We start from the raw sequence: 19,578 nt of genomic DNA on the forward strand, positions 1-19,578 counted from the left end.
AAGAATGATGTAATTAATACACTGACTAAATACTTCCAATTTTCTTCAAAACCCTAATAAAGAACTTTTTTAAATTTGTTATTTGATTTCCTTGACCAAAATGTTGATGGGTTACTGCTTAGAAAAGTGCATATTACTAACAAGGACTTCAGTTAAAAACAAAACAAACAAACAAAAAACAACAACTTGTTTCCAGTGACACACTGAGCTCAGGGTCCAGACTTCCATTTGATGGTTGAAGTGGCACCTTGCTTAGAGCCTGGCAGATGGACTGGGTGACCTTTGGGAAAGATTTCTTTTTGGATTTTTGTCTAAAATAACTTAGATGCCCTTCAGTCATGTTTCTTTTATTTTTTGCATTAAAGGGGACTGTATAGTTTTGTTTTGTTTTTTAAATACTGAAGAAATAGGCCTTGGGGAAGTAAATTCAGATGACAAATAATGAGAAACTGAGTCCAAGGAAAGGCAACTATCCTGGAGGGTGTGGGAAGAGGGTGGCGAGGGGTCAGGTTTCATAGCTGATGAAGGGGACCCACCCAGTACCCCCTCCCCATCCCCTGAAGAATGGATTTGAGGGGGAAGAGTTGGTTGTTAATTCTGTCTAGGATTCCTAAAATTCCACTCCTGTTCAGCTCTAGAGACACAGATGATTACTAATTGGGACCTTAGTAGAGTCATTATTGATACTGTGCATTTCAAGCCTGAGGTTAAGTCCACATTTGAATGACCCTAATTCCGCACTTTACCCAACCCATATGTGCTTGCTAACAGCTAGTATATTTACCGCATTGCTTTTCTCCAACTAATTTTCATTTATTTGTGGTATTAGTAATTCCTAGTAACTTTCTGAGTTTTAACTTTCAGTCATCTCTAAATTTACAGAGCTTTGCCTTTTGGCAAAAGAGTATGGTTGGACGAACTATAGGTCACATCATTTTAGAGTCAACTGTTTAGTGTCTGAATATCTGCTACCCAGAGTAAGTAGGAGGTCAGGACATAACCATTCACTTATTGCCAGAAGGTTTTATTAAGTGCCTGGTAACACGCACAGGGCTGTGCACGGTGTTCTGGGGAAAAGTATAAGACAAGGGCTGTGATGTCCAGAGGCTTAGGGTTTTGTTGAAGGAGAAAAATCTTTGTACACATACAATAATTAAATGCTACAGCAGGGTAGTGTGTGATGCTAGGCCAAAATAAAAGCATACAGGGATTATAAGAGTGTTTCTAAGGGTGAGAATTCTTGGTGATATGCCAGAGAAGACCTCTGAGAGGCCAGAGATCATGAGACTTTAGATCTGATCCATTCACACTCCCAGATTCCTGAAACTGAGGAATAAGCTAATTGCTAACAAGAGCTATTTTTAGTTGATTGAGTTATACCTCATTCACTGACCAAGCTTATCACAAGGTGATGAAAGGCAAGGAAACATAGGTGTTAGAAAAGCAGCTGTTTCAAATAATTCTGTATTTTAATCTATAATTTTCAAAAAGTTGTGTATATGATTTCATTCTTTTATTTTATATTTTCCTTTTTTAGGTCAAAAGGGGCGATTCTGAACATCTCCTCTGCCAGTGGCATGTATCCAGTCCCACTGATGACCATGTACTCGGCAACCAAGGTGAACAGTGTTTTAGGAAATCATGTCAGAATGAAAATGAGGAATGATTTTCAGTCTGAGAAACGAGCATAGAACTTTCTTGAAGTTCTCTTCTTGGCAGTTTTCAAATGGACTGAGAAAAAAAGGAAAACACCTGACATTTGTTTCAGGGAAGCCAGAACCGTAGACATACTGATTGGTGTAAACTTATCAAATGGGGCACCAAGATCTGTGGACCATAGGTGGTTTTTTTTCTCCCGGTAGTTTACTGATTTTAAAATTGATATCTGTACTTTCCATAGAAAGCTGGTCCAGGCCAGTTGGCTCAGTTGCTCAGACCATGTTAATGTCTAAGACTAGGGATTTGATCCATGAATGAGTCGGCTGCCTACAGCATAAATTCCAGGTGCAGAGCTAAGTAGGAGGATAGCAGCCAGCCAGCACATAAATACACATGGTAGACACAAAATAGGCTGGGTGAAGTGTGGGTGTTTTGCCACATTGTTGAGAATTCACAGATATTTATTGTCACTTCTGGGGTGAGGCAGAGCTCTCAGTAAGATAGAATTTTATACAACATCACCATTCCCCTCTTCATATTACCACTAGAGAAATAATTTAGAATGCATTTCCTACTTCCTATAGGTCAGTGGCATCAACCTCATATACATTGCTGAGGCATAGGGTACATCTCTGAAATGACAATGACCATTGAAATGCTGAAATAAAGTGAATAAAACATAATACACAATTAGAACTTGGAATACGTCAAAACAATTGTCTTCTTTCTCACGTGGCTCTTTGTCTCCTGGAAAAGAGTAAATGGTGACTAAGAAAGCTTGGCACCATCTCCAATTCTGCAAATCTACTTGTTTTCGGTATCATTGAAACCTACAGTAGGCATATTTAAACTGAACACCATGTTTCTTGAAGTGATTGGTGAACTCCAACTTCTCAAACCTGTTTCATTCCACAGACACAAGATGGTAATTGGGACCCTAGTGGAGTCATTATTGACATTTTGTGTTGCAAGCCTGAGGTTGAGCCCACATTTGAAAAGTGGTACATTATATTTAACAGATAAATTTAAAGTTGTACTATCAGAAGAAGATGGGCTATCATGTTCATCTCTACACTTCTTGGATCTTGCCAGCCCAAAACAAAGGACCAAGAGGATGCTTGCTCTTTTTGTTTTTTTACTGACAACAACATCCCATAGAACAGAATTGAACAGAATTCATATTGTATTTCTGTTTGAATGGCAAGTGGGGAGGAGGAACACATCCTTTGTTATATAATAAAACATTTCTTCTTGGAAAATAATCTTCTGAAAAAAGTGAAGGTAAAAAGAACCTTTTCCAGTTAGATCAAAATTTGATCTGGATATTATATTTGGTAAGAGCATAATTTAGTGGCAGCTAAAAATAACTTGAGTTTTGTTTTTAATGATCTCTTCTGCATTTGAAATTAAAAGAATGATTAGAAGCTGTAGTGTTAAACGATTAGTTTATTATTTTTGTTTCCATGGCTACAAATCAGGCAGATTGATGTAATATGTGTGCTTTCTTCTCACACGCACCCCCTCCCAGGCTTTTGTAGATTTCTTCTCTCAGTGCCTCCATGAAGAATATAAGAGCAAGGGCATCTTTGTGCAGGTGAGTAGAGTTTGTTTCAGTTAAGTATCCCCCATTTTTTTGGTGTGGTTTCCACAGCAACTGTTGCTGTCTTGGCAACGAAAGAAAATCACATTCCCAAGTAGGTGAATGTGGCGTTAGCACATCATTAAAGACATAGTTTCTTTTCCCTTTATGCACTTCAGTCTAGATTTGAAAAAATGATTCCCTAGAATTTTCAAGTACAGATACCTCAGGTAGAACTACATGCAGCATAAACAGTTGGAGCATAATTATTTTAAGTTCTTAACGGTTTTGAGAGCAATATATGTCCATATCTCTCAGCTGCCAGAAATGTAAGATGTGCCATGACTCTGTTTCAAAGCCACTGTATAATAACCACAAGAGAGGGTAGAGAGCTGAGGAAAGCTAATGTTTACTAGAGCAGGGATGATTGCATACTCTAGGATGATAGTGTATCAGGATGATTTTTAATGTCTTTGTAAATTGTGATAAAATACTGTAATAGAAAACACCATTTAAATAATTTTCAAGTGTCCAGTTGAATGGCATTAAATACATTCACATTGCATTGTTGTGCAGCCGTCACCACCATCCATCTCCAGAACTTTGTTCATCCCCAAAACTGAAACTGTGTCCATTAAACATAGTTAAATTCCTCAAAGATCTTCCCCAAAGTTCATCCCCAAAACCGAAACTGTATCCATTTAACACAGTTAAGTTCCTCAAAGATCTTCCCCCCATCCTCAGCCCCTGACAACCACCATCTGTTCTCTGTTTCTCAGTTTGATGACTCCTCATGTGAGTGGACTCACACAGTGTTTGTCTCTTTGTGAGTGATGTATTTCATTTAGCAAAATGTCTTTAAGGCCCATGTGTATTGTAGCATGTGACAGCATCTCCTTCCTTTTAAAGGTTGAATACAATCCCATTATATTATTTGTTTATAATACACATTATATGTAGTATTATGTGTTTTATTATATACATTATAATTGTGTTTATAATAATGCACATATGTTTATCCATTCATCTATTGATGGACATTGGGTTACTTCCAACTCTTGGCTGGTATGGATAATGCTTCTGTGAATGTGGATGTACACCTATCGTTTTGAGACCCTGTTTTCAATTCCTTTTGATCTGTACCCAGAAGTGGGATTGCTGAATCGTACGGTAATTCTATATATTTTTTCTCAGAGGAAAAACATTCTATGTATTTTTTTAAAGGGAAGATACTGTTTTCCATTGTAGCTGCCCTTATTTATGTTTCCACCCAAGTCCTTTGCCCATTTTTTAATTGAGTTGTTTGCTTTTCATTGTTGAATTGTAAAAGTACTTTATATATTCTGTATATGAACTCTTTAGTAGATATATGACTTGCAAATATTTTCTCCCACTCTATATCACCTTTTCACTCTAGGATAGTGTCCTTGGATGCACAGAAGTTTTTAATTTTGATATAGTTCAATTTATCTATTTTCTCTTGTCTGCACTTTTGGTGTCATATGCAAGAAATCTTTGACAAATTTAATGTCACAAAGCACTTCCCCTGTGTTTTCTTTCAAGAGTTTTATAGTTTTAGCTCTTATACTATCCATTTTACAGAGAACTTTGATTTTGTTATGTAGCTAACAGATACAATGCTGTGAAAATACAATACAAAATACGAGAGGAAGCAAATATAGGTGTTTTTATGAGTATCTATCTCGAATCAGCTATTGTTCAACACAAAGAAATAATGGCTCACAGTATTTCCATGCTTAGGCATCTTTTTAAAAATATCTTGGGAAAAGCTGCAATTCTTACCCCTTTCCTTCTTCTGCCCACAACCTGCGCCCACCTCCTCACAGACCCATTGTTCATTATGCTTTCATTTTTGTGATCCTAGTATTTTGCTTTTTGCAACCTGCAGCCCCAGATGGTCAATTACCATCATCATCATCATCATACCTAGTATTTGAGTGGATGCTTTTCAGGCACAGTGCCAATCACTTCATATGTATCCATTTATTTCCTTGCATCTCATAATGATTCCGCAAGATGGTGTAGTACACTCATTATCTTCTTTAAATTAATGGAAATTGGGGTTTAGAGAGGTTAAGCCAGTTGCCTATATAGAACCTGGTCTCAGTCTGAGTCTGTTTGGCACCAAAGCCTTTGTTCTTAACCACTGGGCTGTTTGTTCCAGGCTTTTAGAACAGCATTGAACACTTACTGATCCATCTATGCTTTGGCAGTTATGGAACCAGAAGGTGCTTGGCTGCGTAGTTACATTTCCTCCCGTATGTCTTTAGATAGTTAAAATGGCCCTAAGTGTTACCTAGATCTAGCTTCTGAACCCTTTCCATTCTCCAAGCAGATACTGGAGCTAAATCAACCACAGTGAGAGGAAGTGGTACTTAGAGGAAGGCTAGCGTGAATGTTTCCTCATCTCCTGGGGACTTCTTAAAGCCTGCTTCTTCTGAATCCCCCCACCTGGGGTCTTGTCCAAGGAATCCTCAGATGTCACTAGGGAGGACAGGGTTTTTGAGAACCCTGAATTCTATACTGAACTACCACACTCCCTCTGAACTTTGACACCAGTCATTTCAGTACTAGTAGCTCAAAGTTGCTAGGTAGAATGTGTTGTATTTTGGTAATAAGGAAGCCAATAAATTATTCATAGGGGGTAAATGTCACAGGCCACACAATGTTATGCCATTTTCTTATTCTAAATCTATTACCATCAAGCTATTCAATAATTTTTAAATACCCACTGAGACTCAGCACGAATCTTACAGGTCCGTTGGTAGGTGACCTATAGGCAGGGTGACCAGAAGCTGCAAGCATCTCGACGACAAGAGGGGGAGTGTCAGGCTTCTGAGCACAGATGAGCGATTTCGAAAATGCAATGAATTGACAAGTCTATCTCCTCTTTCATTACCACAGCTTGTTTTCCTTCAAGATCTTTTCTCCATATTTATTCTCTGCCATTAATCTGAAGAAACTGCTACCAAAACACATTAGCATGTGTTTTCTGAAATATTTTACGAAGTAAACTTTTCTTTTTCCCTAATAATGAATTACAAATTATGTAATTCCATTGATCATTGTCTTCCTTCATGTGAGTTCATCCAAGGTTTAAACTTCGTATGAATTTGTTGAAAAATTAAAACTGAAATGATTGTGAGGGAAACTATAGTTGTTATTTCTGTATGAACATCAGAATGCTGAAGTAGAATACAATTCTGACCAAAAGGAGAAAAAATTGTTTTGGATGAAATTCAGAGTTCACAATTACTGGTTTGTCTTTGGTGGTGTTTTATGTGTACACATTTTTTGGACTAGGAGTATTTATCAGCTGATTCCCCTTCCACTTCATCCCACATACCGTTTCCTGGGTGATTGTGTTAAATACAAGTCAGATAATGGTGCTGTCCTCCAGTAGAGGCCTGTAATACTCAGGATTGAGTTCATACTCTGCAAGGTCTTTGCCTCTTGTACTACTCCCTCATCCCACCGTGTTCCAGCCAGATTGGGCACTGTGGTATCTAGTCTGTGCTCTGCTCTCTGCCGTGACTGGCTCTGCTGCTGGCATGCACTTTCCCCAGCTCCTCTCCAGGTCCCCTCCCTGCTCCATTCAAACCTGAGCCTATGGGCACTGTCCATCTTCCAAAGCTCAGGCCACACTTCACCTGCCCTGGGAAACCTCTCAGCCACTTGCGCACATTTGGTTACACCTCTCTCTCTGCTCTCTTTCCTCTGCCTGATATTCTCTGGCCCTGTGCCCTCTCCCACTTTAATGTGTTCTTGAGAACTGGGCTTTTCTCTGGTTTGTCTTTGTGTTGCTAATGGCATGTGTGTCGTTCATCACACACTAGAGACCTGCTTTTTGCTTGACATCACAGAGGACTCAGGCATGTGAGGCCGTGCTTTATGGCACACAGGCATCCATTCTGAAGGCTTTTGGGGTTTCTTTTGTTGCTTCCATATGCCCCTGGCCTTGAATTTTCATCCTCTGTATCTGGAGGGCTTTCAGGGTCAATGCTATGTTGCCCAGTTTTAGTTTCTTTTAATCTTTGGAAGGAAAGCTCTCCTTTTAGATCTACCCCTGTGTGAATGTGTACCAGATTACTCTTCTGGGAGGGGAAGAGACCGTGTTTTTCAAATCCTAGGTTGTTTTGTATTAATTCTTTATTAATATTTTTTCCTTTGCTTTCTCTCTCCCTGTCTTTCCCTTGACTTCTTTCCTGTAATTTTGTAAGAGCATTTACAATTTCCTTCATGATTTCAGATTTGCTATTATCTAAGCATTTCCTGGAAATGCTAATAAACAGTAGTGACATGTGATACAAATGCCCTGGAGGTAAATTAGGATGAGAAATTCATTACTGAGTAAACATTATCAAAAGTGTGCTCTGTGGGTAAGGACTGTTTGTTTTCATTATTGCCCTATAATTGGAGCAGTAAAAATTATGTTTAACTTTCTCAAAGGGCAAAGTCATAAGTACTCTGACTGGCTAGTTGGTGTGCCCCAGTACCAGCTCCTTCTGTGTGCTCTGTACCAAGTAGGCCTTAATGCTGAGCATGTAAGAAATAGCTAAGGCTAAGATGACATCCTAAAACCATGCTTCTTGAATTCTTATTCTGTAAAACGTTCACAAGGCTTCTTATTTTTAAAAAACTTTTTATTTTGGAATAATTTCAAATCAACAGAAATTATAAGAATAAGAAAAGTACAAAGAACACCCCAGTATCCTTTACCAAGTTTCACTTGTTGTTGAACATTTTACTTTTTAAAAATATTTTATTGTTTTGTCATTGAAAAGAAAGTTGCCCACATCATGGTTCTTTACCTGTAAATAGTTCAGTGTGTATTCCCAAAGAATAAGAATATACACATTATATATCCCATAAGTTATGATAATTCTTCACAAACCTGCCTTTTGAAGTTTTTTTGCTGAAGAATTCATGAAGCCCTCCTGGATATTTGGTCATTTCAAAGCAAGAGATTAGAGCTTCCTTCATCGGGGCCAGACCACATTTATCACAGGTGTGCTTACGGGCAATGAGGGAAGGATGCTGAGCTTGGAGTCAGCAGACCAAGGGTTTAGGTCTGATGTCACCACTCAGTGGTCTTCTGATCTACAGAAAGCTGCTTCATTACTTTGAGCCTTTGGGGACAAATGATGTGGCATATATAAAAACACTGGAAACTGTGAAATGATATACAAGTGGGAAGAAGAGAGGAAAGAAACATGCATTTATTGAATATTTACAGTATGCCCCATGTTTCACCTATTTTGTGACCTTAATTGAAAGAGATGTTAACCTACTGCTATTTCACAGTAGGAAACTATGAAATCAACAGGAGTTGGGCAACTTGTCTAAGGTTAGTTCAGTTTTTCAGACAGTGGGTGCCTGCTGTTTGCCAGGTCCTTAGCTAGGCAGAGCACAAACAAAAGTAAGACCCAGTCCCTGTCCTCAGGGCACACACAGAAAGAGAAGACAGATATTTAAACACAATGCAACCCCAAGGGATAGTAAGTCCAAAACTAGAGGTTTATATCATGATCCACATTTCTTCAAGAAATATTTAGAGGGTACCGAATAGTCTGGCAAGTGGAGATACAGTGATAAAAAAGATAGATGGAGTCCCCACTGTGGTAGAATTTACATTTAGTAGAAAAGAGACAGACAATAAACACATAAACAAATACATGAATGAGATTATACAATGATAAGTGCTATGAAGAAACTACAAGAAGGTGATGTGTTCAAGAAGGCGGCAAACAGGGAATTCACTGGCCAGGATTTGTAGCCTGTGCGTGGGTCACTCCAAAGTCTGTGTGCCTTCTGCAGTGCCTTCCTGTTTCTCACCGAGGAGCTGCTCTGTGCTGGATGGTTTTCTTCCTTAGAGCCTGGGAAGCCAGGCCTTTTGGAAATGGTATCAAGAGGGAAATCATTTGCTAACTGAAACCATCCCATAAGATACAGTTTACCTGACTCTTTACCAAAAGGAAGATGAGGGTGCAGGTGCAGCCCACCTAGACCCAGAGACAGTGGTATTAGGGTTCAGTTGGCTTGAAAAAGAAGTGGGCTTTCTCATTCTCAGCACGAGATCACACAAGAATACTCCATTTAAATGTGAACTTATAATGGAGAAATTCTCTGGGCCTCATTCTCAGTTACCCACCTTCCTATGCTCTTCGGTGATATGAGTTGGTGGTTTTGTTAATTTTGGTAAAAATGTAGTTTTTAATCAAAATAAATATAGAAAAGCTATAGCACAAATGGAGATGAGGTAGAAAAAATTCAAGCTTTTTTTATTCAAAGAAGATACTCCTTTTATATTTTGTTTATTTTTTTATAGCTTAGAGTAATTTTATAGATCTGTTGGGCTTCAAAGAGCAAGAAAGCTAAATATTAAGAAATGACTGTTGGGATTGAAAACATAATTCTTCACCCATTCTTCTTGTTAATTGTCGGTGGCAATGGAAGAAGACAATGGAGTGTGTTGTTAGTGCAAATAGAGTCTAAATAGAAAACTGTAAAACAGTGTAAAGATTCTCATAGGAAATGTTCATGTTGGGTCAACTGTGCTGACTTTGAGAAATGGCTTGAAATAGTAAAATCAGTCCTGTTGGGATAACTGGACTCAAATCCATTCCAACCAGGTGAATCCCCATGTTTGTTAGTAATGTCTTTTTTTCTTGGCCCTTTACAACAGTGTTACACTCACTACAAGAACTTACAAGATACTAAGTTTAAGACTTAAGAGGTAATCTGTCCAGAAGGGACTCAGATATCCATGTGTTTAGCTCAATACATGCTCCCTGAAGAAAAGGAAACTCCCATACCCTTTTTAACCTCAGTCAAGTATTTCTTTACAAATCCATGCTGAAAAAATACAAATACTAGAAAATAATTACTAGTATATACCAAAGTTCAACTCACACACTCCTTAACTGATAGTATTTTATGTAAATTCTCATAAGAGTACAATAAGGAAGAGCCTGGATCTCTTCATTACAGAGGAAGAAACCAAAGTTCAGTATTTTGCCCAGGACCAGACAACAATAATGTGGTCAAGCTGGAATTTGAATCCAAGTCCGTCTGATTTCAAAACTGATTATTTTCTCTCCTTTACCCCACTACCTCTTTCTCTCATACTCCAAATTCAGTCTGCTGGGAAATCCCACTGACTTTAGTTTGTCTTTGAAACATATCCGTTGTCTTACCCCTTCCATGACCACTGCTGCTACCACTGTGATTTGAGCCACCGTGATTTCTTATGTTGACATTTTGTGGTGTCTTTCAATCTGGCCTCCCTATTCCCATTCCTCGCCTATAGCTCCCACAGTCTGCTGCTGGCAGTGAGAGTGATCTCTTTAAAGCAAAACCCAAGTCATTTTCATTCCTCTTCTAAAAAATTCTCCCATGGCTTTTCATCTGTTTTAGTGTAAAATCATGAATTCTTATGACCCACCATGTTCTGATTTCAAATGTTCCCACATTATCTCACCCGTTCTTGGCAGTTGCTCAGACACTTTATCAACAGTCCCACCTCTGGGCCTTTGCGTGTGCTGTCCTTTCCATATAAAAGGCTCATTACCTGTAGACTCTTTGCTAGTTCCCTCCCTTCATTCAGATCTTGAGACCAGGCAATACCTTACCACATCAGAGAGGCCTTCCTTCACCACCTGTAGGAACAGCCTTGATCACCTCTATCCTCTGCTCAGGTTCCTTTTCTTTTTCCTTTTTATAGTCATCTCCCAGTATTGTATACATGTTTTACTATTTGTAGTCCCTGTGTTCTCACCCTCCTCCCTTTTCAGTAAAATGTAAGCTCTGTAAAATTAAGGACTTTGTTTTTGTTCGTAACTGTGTTCCAAGTACCTAAAACAGTGTCCTAGTAGGTGTTTAGGAAATATTTGTTGTTAATAAAATGCTTTTTGTGAAATTAAACTGGTTTTCCTTTTGTTCGTTGAATGTCAACATACACGTTCCACAAATTTGGAGGTAAATCATTTGTTAAGATTATCAGCCAGCCAGCATTTATCAAGGAATTTCTTTGTGCAGAACACACATCTTAACTCCTTTACTTTGGGCTTAGGTGCTGAGGTTCTACCTAACATTCCTATGGGGCCTTTGCGTGTCGCCATGTAATCAGGGACCTCTGCACCATCAGAATATGCCTTTTTCCTAACATTTTCTGGAAAATCCAAGGGTTTCTACTAGTGAGATAATCAAGGGCCCTTTGGTAGAAATGCTCATCTCATTGTCTGCAAATAAAAGGATACTAACTCAAAACTAGGATCTACTTAAAATTATTCAGACTTTTCTGGAGGATACTGCATCCTGAAATGGGAGACAAATACACAGATTTAAGGAGAAAAAAAATCCCTAAAATGCCTAGGAACTGTAGCCTCTGCCTTAAGAAGGCATTCAGGTGACACGTAGCTTCTTGCTCAGAAAGACTGATTAGAAACTGTGTCTAGATTTCCATATTGTACAAACAGATTGTAGCCTGGCATCCTCTGGATTCATATTTTCAAAAGTGTGGTTGTGAGTTCTGGTCATTTTTAAATTTGAGAAGGCATGTTTAATATACAGATGACTACATGAAATAATACATAGATGCTCTGCTTACTACCTGAAGTTACAAGGGTCTGTGAATCTTGAATACCTGCCATGCAGTGTTAGACATCTTCCCACTACTCTGACAATTCAGCTGTAGGAGCCTCCCCATTCTGAATTAAGGCCCCCTATATTGTTTGGTAAAGACAAGATACCTAAACGAGCTACTCTGGAGGGTGAGAAAAAAATAACAGAGTTGTCTCCAGGGATTTTTTTTTTTTAATAGGCTGAGCAAGGGCAAAACATCAACAGCTTTGCTTAATGCCCTAGTTAATTATTTTCAGTTTGGGATTCCAACTTTGGAGACAAGGACACTTGCTCATATCTGTAGCTGTCAAGATAGAGTTGTTTCATAGTGGTATTATTTATAATGGCAAATTGTTGAGCTTCTGCAACTTGTAAAATTTGTTCTGCCCAAAATACTTCTGTCAAAAATACAAGTATTATGACCTGTTACCTGGAATGTTTCCTGAGTAAGCAGAAAAAGTGGATTAATGATTCCTTATGGGTTTTTTGTTCAGCTATTTAGATGACATTTTGACATATTTCTTTGCTTTTATGTAACTTGAAATAATCGTTTTTAAGGTCTTGGCAAGTAGCTAGACCTCTAAGTTTGCCTTTGTTTAGATAGTTGATCTTGTTTAAGCTTCAGAATATCTAAAATTTTGGTTTAAACTCTCCTATTACATTGTCAACTTCTTGGTGTAATTAATTTTCTGGACTGTAGCAGTGGAAAAGGACCCCCATATGTTTCTTTGGTGTTGTCAATAATTAAGTGTTCTGTTGCTAACTCATTCAACAGATCTTTGTGCCCTACTATGTGCTAGGTACTGTCCTAAGCATTGACAATATAGTGGTGAGCAAGACTTATGTCTTCATAGAGCTTAGCTCTACAAGTTTGAATGCTGCCCACCAGTGATTGGATTTAGTTTTCTGTACTGTTTAGTCTTCCTCCTGCCATTGCTTCAGACATTTCTAGTGTTTAAACCATACTGAACTATGTACAGTTCCCTGAGAACATCATGCTCTCTGTGTCTCCTCTGTTGTTCTCATTACCCAAAATGTTCTTTCCTTATTTGTTTAGCTGGCAATCTCTTCCACTTCCCTTAAGATGTTTCGAAAGTTATTTCCTCTCTGAATCCTTTCCATGCTTCACTAGGCCATATTAGCTACCTTAATTTTAAACCATTGTGAAAATAAGTAAATACCCTTTACAGAATGGAATTTACATTTCTTAGTTGGAAAAACATAATTTGACTTGGAATTCCTGCGTATGCTTCCTTTGTCCCCACCTTCAGAGCCAGGAGGTTCTCCAGACTGTCGGGGTGGTTTAGCTGAGTAATGGGTTAACTTGTGGCACCATCAAGTGGTTCAGCTAGGCAGTGCGACTTAATTCCTCTACAAGATCAAAATAGCCCAATTTATTGCTGTGTGTGTGTGTGTACATATATATACACACACACAAAGTGGGGGATAGAGAATTATACTTAGGCCAGTGAAAGTCTATCAGACCATCTTTATCTTGAGATGCTCAAAACTTTACAGTATGTTTAGCAGGCTTTGTGATCTCTATATGGGAACAGTTTTTAATCTTGACTTTTTTTGTAACCAGGAAACCTGAGGCATAGATATGTGACATGGTTTGCTTATGTTCCTTCGTTATTTGAGACATAATATATGTGTATACTCGTACTGTTCTATTCATCTTGGTGAACAAATTTTTCTTTCCTTACCCTTTGTTAGAGCCTCACTGAACACTGCATTTCATACTGTTTGCTAGTCTGAGGTCTCTCTTTGGTTTGTGCTCTCATATACTGTATAAAGCAACATGGTTTTAAAATTGAAGACCGTTGACATAGTTTTGATTGTTAAGTGAGGGATATATATATAGTGATAATTCAAGTAAACAAATTCTCAAAAGCCAAGTCACTTAATTAGATGGCCCTGGGAATTGAAGTGTCTGGGGACATTAGCTTACTTAGTATGGGTTTGTGGCTGCAAGGACTGCAAAAGAGAAAGGTAGAGAGGGGCAGTGGTTAGGCCCTTGGGCTCGGAGGTTCTTAACGGGTAGGCTGACATTTCAGCTCACTTGTTAAGAAGGATGACTTGTATTCCTTGACTCAGACTTGGGAGTGGAAAAAGTATAAAAAAGAAAAAACAATACAGCAAAGCAAATAGCCTAAAGAGATGGGAACATTCCTTCTAGCTCTCTGCAGGTAGGAAATGCATAGTTTAAGTACATCTCAGTTTTTATTTCTACCTCTGGGAATGAAGTGTTTTATTTTGACCACCTGTTTTGGAACAGATCCTCTTCTTTAATAAAATGCTATAATGTATACCTTCTGCTTTCACAAATGTGAGATATACACAGAATACATTCACTCTTTGATGAAAAACCATGCCCAAGTTATTTCAGTATAGAAGGAACCTCTTGTATCATGACTCAGGAATTGTAACAGCTTCCCCTTATATTTTGTGTTGAATCATATCCCAAATGTAGCAAGCATAAGCCACAAGCAACCTGCCACTAGTTAAATTCCTCTAAAAGGCAATGTGCAGATATGTCGTCCCACACCAATCCTGTCAAGGGTCTCTTATTGCTCAAGCCATTTCCATTTGTTATATTGTACCCCCACAAAGAACAAAGGAAAACAGGGAGCAGATCCTCTCTTACCATAACAAAGTTTATGAAACTCAGAAGCAGAATGGTAGGAAACTAGAGAAGAAAAGTGGTAGCCCCAGCATGAGGAAGTGAAATGTTCACTTTAAAGGGACCAGAGCTGATAGAACAATTGTAATTAATCATAAATTATGAAGGAAATACTATTATCTCTTTAGGAGAATAAAATGCAAGAACCTCCCACTTGGTGGTTTTGTAACAATGTTGAGTTGAATCAGAGTGGAAAGAGTGTCCTGTCCTGAATCTCTGTTCTGTACATTTGTTTAATGCCTTCTTTTTTTTTTTATTTAATTAATTCTTTTTTTTTTTTTTTTGAGAAGTCATCTCTCATATTTATTGATCAAATGGTTGTTAACCACAATAAAATTCTGTTTAGGGCACTCAATGCACAATCATTAATCAACTCCAAGTCTAGTTCTCAACAGTCTCCAATCTTCTGAAGCATAACGAACAAGTTCTTACATGGTGAACAAATTCTTATATAGTGAATAAGTTCTTACATGGTGAACACTGCAAGGCCAGTCATCACAGAAATTTTCAGTTTTGATCATGCATTATGAACTATAAACAATCAGGTCAAATATGAATATTCGTTTTATTTTTATACTTGATTTTTATGTGAATCCCACATTTCTCCCTTATTATTATTGTTATTATTTTTTAAAAATAAAATGCTAAAGTGGTAGGTAGATGCAAGATAAAGGTAGAAAACATAGTATAGTGCTGAAGGAGGGCAAATGAAGATGATCAGGTGCGTGCCTATAGACTGAGTATTAATCCAAGCTAGACAAGGGTAACAACATCCACGGATGCAGAAGATTTCTCTCACAGCAGTGAGGGGTGGGGTTCTAAGCCTCCCCTCTGTTGATCCCCAATTTCTCACCTGATGGCCCCCCTGTGACTGTGCCTGTCTTAGGTTGTTCCTCCCTTGAGGAATCTTACCTGTCTCTGGCTAACCAGTCATCTTCTGGGGCTATACAGGGAAATGTAAAGTTGGTAAGTGAAAGAGAAGCAATATTGTTTGAAAAGGTTAGCTTTTTACTTCTTTGCAGATTTATGCCCTGTGGCTTCTATGCCCAGCATTTGTCTTGAGGTATCTTTACCACTTGGAAGAATTATGATACTCGGTAATTTTGTTATGAGGCACAAGTTCTACTTAAGGGTTGTTATTAGGAAGGAAAAAGAAAAGCTATAGAAGTAGCAGATGGAAGAAAACATGGGAAGATTGATTATTTCTTTGACATATCTTCTTGTAGAGTAACATAAGCATGTATAGGTTTTAAACTACTAATTAAATTGCGCACACACATTAACATAATAGGAATACAGCTGCATAACCAAAGCAGACCTACAATTACCGGCCATATCCAGTGAAACCAAGAAAACCAGTTAGGCACCCTAGGCATTTGTGAAAACTTATCATGATATGATGGATATTATCTAACTGAATTTGAATAGTTTGAGAAAAATCAGACAAATTAAAACAACACATTCCTGGGAACTGTTCACATCCCATATGTTCTTTTAACAGTAGATAGTCTGTAGTCACAAGATTTTGGAGCCTGCAACTTGCACTTCTAATTCTTGGTTGAGTTTCAACAGTATAGATCCAGTCAAATTTGTTGTTTTACTGTATGCACAGGCCAGCTTAGATATCTCCTTCTTCATTCCAGTGTTCAATGCCTTCTTTTTAAAGATTCAAAAAGGTATGTATTTCTGCTTGTTTTTAATGTTTTCTCTAGTCTCAAATGCTGTTTTATTGATTGATTTATTAAATTTTGTTTGCTGTCATGTGCTCTGTCAAGCCACTTCTCTTATCTTCTCTCTATATAAGGATACAAACTTTAGATTTCATCAGAATGTTTCTGCTACAAAGAACAACCACCACAGTGAATTCTGCGTTTGTGGCCTTTGCTAATCAATGGATGTTTTTTGTGGGGGTGGTGCCTTTCTAGAGTGTCCTGCCATACTTCGTAGCCACAAAACTGGCTAAAATCCGAAAGCCAACTTTGGATAAACCCTCGTCAGAGACGTTTGTGAAATCTGCAATTAAAACAGTGGGCGTGCAATCCCGCACCAATGGATACCTGGTCCATTCTCTTATGGTATGTACACTTTTAAGTCCCACATCAGTACTTTGGCTTGGGGTTTCCCATTGAACTACAAAATAGTATGTGATGTGTTAGCATTTATTTGTTGTCTAGATGTACTAAGGAGACATCTGTGTTACTTTTAAATACGCAAAGCCTTTAAAGTCTCCCCATAAGTAAAACATAAAACATAAGATCTTACACTTTAATTTAGCTCAAATTGCAGGCTATAATTACTTATCTCCCCATTTCTTTCCCTAGGGTGCAGTATCCTCAATCCTGCCTTCTTGGATATATCTTAAAGTGAGCATGATTGTAGGCAAGTCCATGCGAGCTCGCTACCTGAAGAAAACCAAGAAGAACTAACCATTGATCACTGCATAGAGTAACTTGGCCAGATGCTTCAGCCTGTGCGTGTTTATTGCAAGGCACCCACCCATTCAAAAACCCTCAGTTGCCGTTTTAATGTTACTAATAAGGTGAAATGGTGTCATAATTGGGAGGAAAGCAGAAGTGCTTTCAGAAGTTCCTGATATAAATTCTAGATATTCCCAGGAGTTATTTTGAAGTTTAACACAAATGGTCATATTAAGTGGATAGAGAACTAATATTAGTGGGGACAGTGTAATGGAAGGAAAACCATTATAGCAAATCGTGGTAGAGTTCTACATAACACTCAACAGTTTTCATCTGGCCCAAAATGCCAATGATGATTATTTTGTATTTAATCTGAAGCATACTTTAAAAAGTAATGGCCAGCTAGTCTTCTTTGTTTTTAACACTTCGAGGGAGTAGAGATGAATTGATTCACTTATGGGAGGACACACTGCAATCTGCAATTTGCATAGCTCTCTGTCAGTTTTTCTAAATCATATTCCAGTTTGTGCATTTATATACTCAAAGGTAGCTAATGATGTAAAAATAATATATGGAAATTTAGGTTTTTTTGACACATGAAGCCCACTAAAATATGCTTTCCTCTAATACATATTCTCAATTTAAATGTATATAAATACTGAAAGTTTAAATGTGTGATTTATAAAGATAAATGGGCAAAATATGCATTGAGATGGGCAGCCACCTGTGGTACCACTAAAACACTGACCCAAGAAAGTGGCCTGCTTGTACCTCAGCCACCTTTGTTTGTGCACTGCATGAATACTGCTCACATCTGTGACAACAGGCTGCCCCTAGAGCAGTAATGGTATCAGCGAAGTAGTAGTATACTTTGAAGACAGTGCCCTGTGGATAACAATACAATTAGTTTTAATAAGAAGAAAGGTATAAAAGGACAAAATATGATATAAAAGATGATATATACATGGTGATGGTTGAAAACATATTTCTTTGGTGGTTGAAGACACTTCTTTGGTGCTTGCAATTAAGGCCATTTTTATACTGGCTTAATGTAAATTAAGACTTGCTTTTATCCTGCTATATATTGTTTAGGGAACTCACCAAGAAATAATTCAATGTGTAAAACATGTAACGCAGAAAGTAGGTCTTTACCTAGGCTGTGGTTCCTAGGCTCTAGGTTTAAGCACCAGTAAATTTGCAAAAAAAAAAAAAAGAATTTTTCATTGGAATGTTGAAGTGTTTCTAGCTTCTAATTTTGCAGTTAAGGATATAAAACAAAAACAGGAAAACCCAAATTACCATCTGCTATTAACATTCTTATATGAAAGACTTTTTAGCACTAAAAAGTAGGAAGAACATAATCTTAGAATAATGAATAATTATTTAAGTTGAATAAATTCAATTTTAATGAAAAACACATTGCCTTTTGCTCTCACTTTATTGTAGGAATGGTGTAATCACAGTGGCCTGGGCAATGTTTTAATTGTTTTCACTCATTGGTTGGTTGGTTGATTGTGGTGGTGGTCATTTTGGTGGTAAAATTGGTAGAGATGGGAAGAATTTATTTACAAGTACATAAAATACTTTTTCTATTATCCCAGTTAGGAAATAGTTATATTCTCTCTAGGAAATCCCTTAGCAATCTCAATACGTCTGAGTTTTGACTCTGACTGCTTCAACTTGGTAAGTATCCTTTTGTATTTGACACTCAAGGTTGAAGATGATGACATGAAAACCTGTTCCCAGGCACATGAAAAGAAAAAGCATACTGTGAGGGAAACCAGTGTTCCTCAGGCCTTCACAACAGTGAAGCATGACTTTTAGATTTGATTCTATGTTGACTTGATTTTATAGCCTGACATGTACTAGATAAAGTTTGAACCCAAAAAAGAGTAGAGTAGAAGATAGTATTGATTATTTGTGGAGAGGCAGCTTAAGTCATGACATAGCAAGTTAGATTTAAATTTTTTGTTATTTCATTGTCCTTTTAGTGAAGGAGCATGGGGGGAATGTGAGATGAGTTTTCTTATACACATAAAGATGTGTGCAATTAAGATTTCTCCTTGTGCCAGTGCCGCATGCACTGGGAATAAAGAAAGATGTTAATATTTGTCTCTATTTCCTCAAATGTGGTCCTGCCTTAAAGAGATGAATTCTGAGTTCTCATTTGATATTTATTGCATTGAAATACAATAGAACTGAACTTCATCTGGAGCGAATATCATTGCTGACACCAATAAAAATGGTGTTGATTCAGTGTGGAAGAGGAGGCTTATTGTGATAATAATACTTTGAGAATGAAATGAGCTTAAGTCATACTATAACTTCTTAAGACTATTGCCATCAAAATTAACTGAAAATTTAGGTGATTCTGGATTCTGCTACTTTGTTCTGTACTTTACCAGTTCAAAACAAATTATCAAAGCTTTTATTTAATATTTTGAAAGCTAATTAGATTTAAAAATTTTAAGGACTCCCTACTTTGTGACATTCTAATATTTTTGGACTAGCATATTTATGTCACTCATGATGCAAAACATAAATATGGACAGAATTTAATGTCACTCATGATGCAAAACATAAATATGGACAGAATT

At 37.6% G+C, this 19,578-nt stretch overlaps 1 protein-coding gene across 2 annotated transcripts in view; it reads left to right on the forward strand.

The window, feature by feature from the left end:
* Positions 1-18,398, forward strand: part of HSD17B12 (hydroxysteroid 17-beta dehydrogenase 12) — a 214,515-nt gene extending 196,117 nt beyond the window's left edge. For both annotated transcript variants that reach the window (XM_073216436.1, XM_017669711.3), the window contains 4 exons: positions 1,538-1,619; positions 3,188-3,253; positions 16,490-16,639; positions 16,886-18,398. In XM_073216436.1, coding sequence (XP_073072537.1) covers positions 1,538-1,619; positions 3,188-3,253; positions 16,490-16,639; positions 16,886-16,990 — 403 coding nt within the window. In that variant the 3' untranslated portion in view covers positions 16,991-18,398. The remainder of the gene's footprint in view (positions 1-1,537; positions 1,620-3,187; positions 3,254-16,489; positions 16,640-16,885) is intronic.
* Positions 18,399-19,578: the final 1,180 nt, after the last annotated feature.

Source organism: Manis javanica, chromosome 11 (assembly GCF_040802235.1).
Source record: "Manis javanica isolate MJ-LG chromosome 11, MJ_LKY, whole genome shotgun sequence".
Classification (NCBI taxonomy): Eukaryota; Metazoa; Chordata; class Mammalia; order Pholidota; family Manidae; genus Manis; species Manis javanica.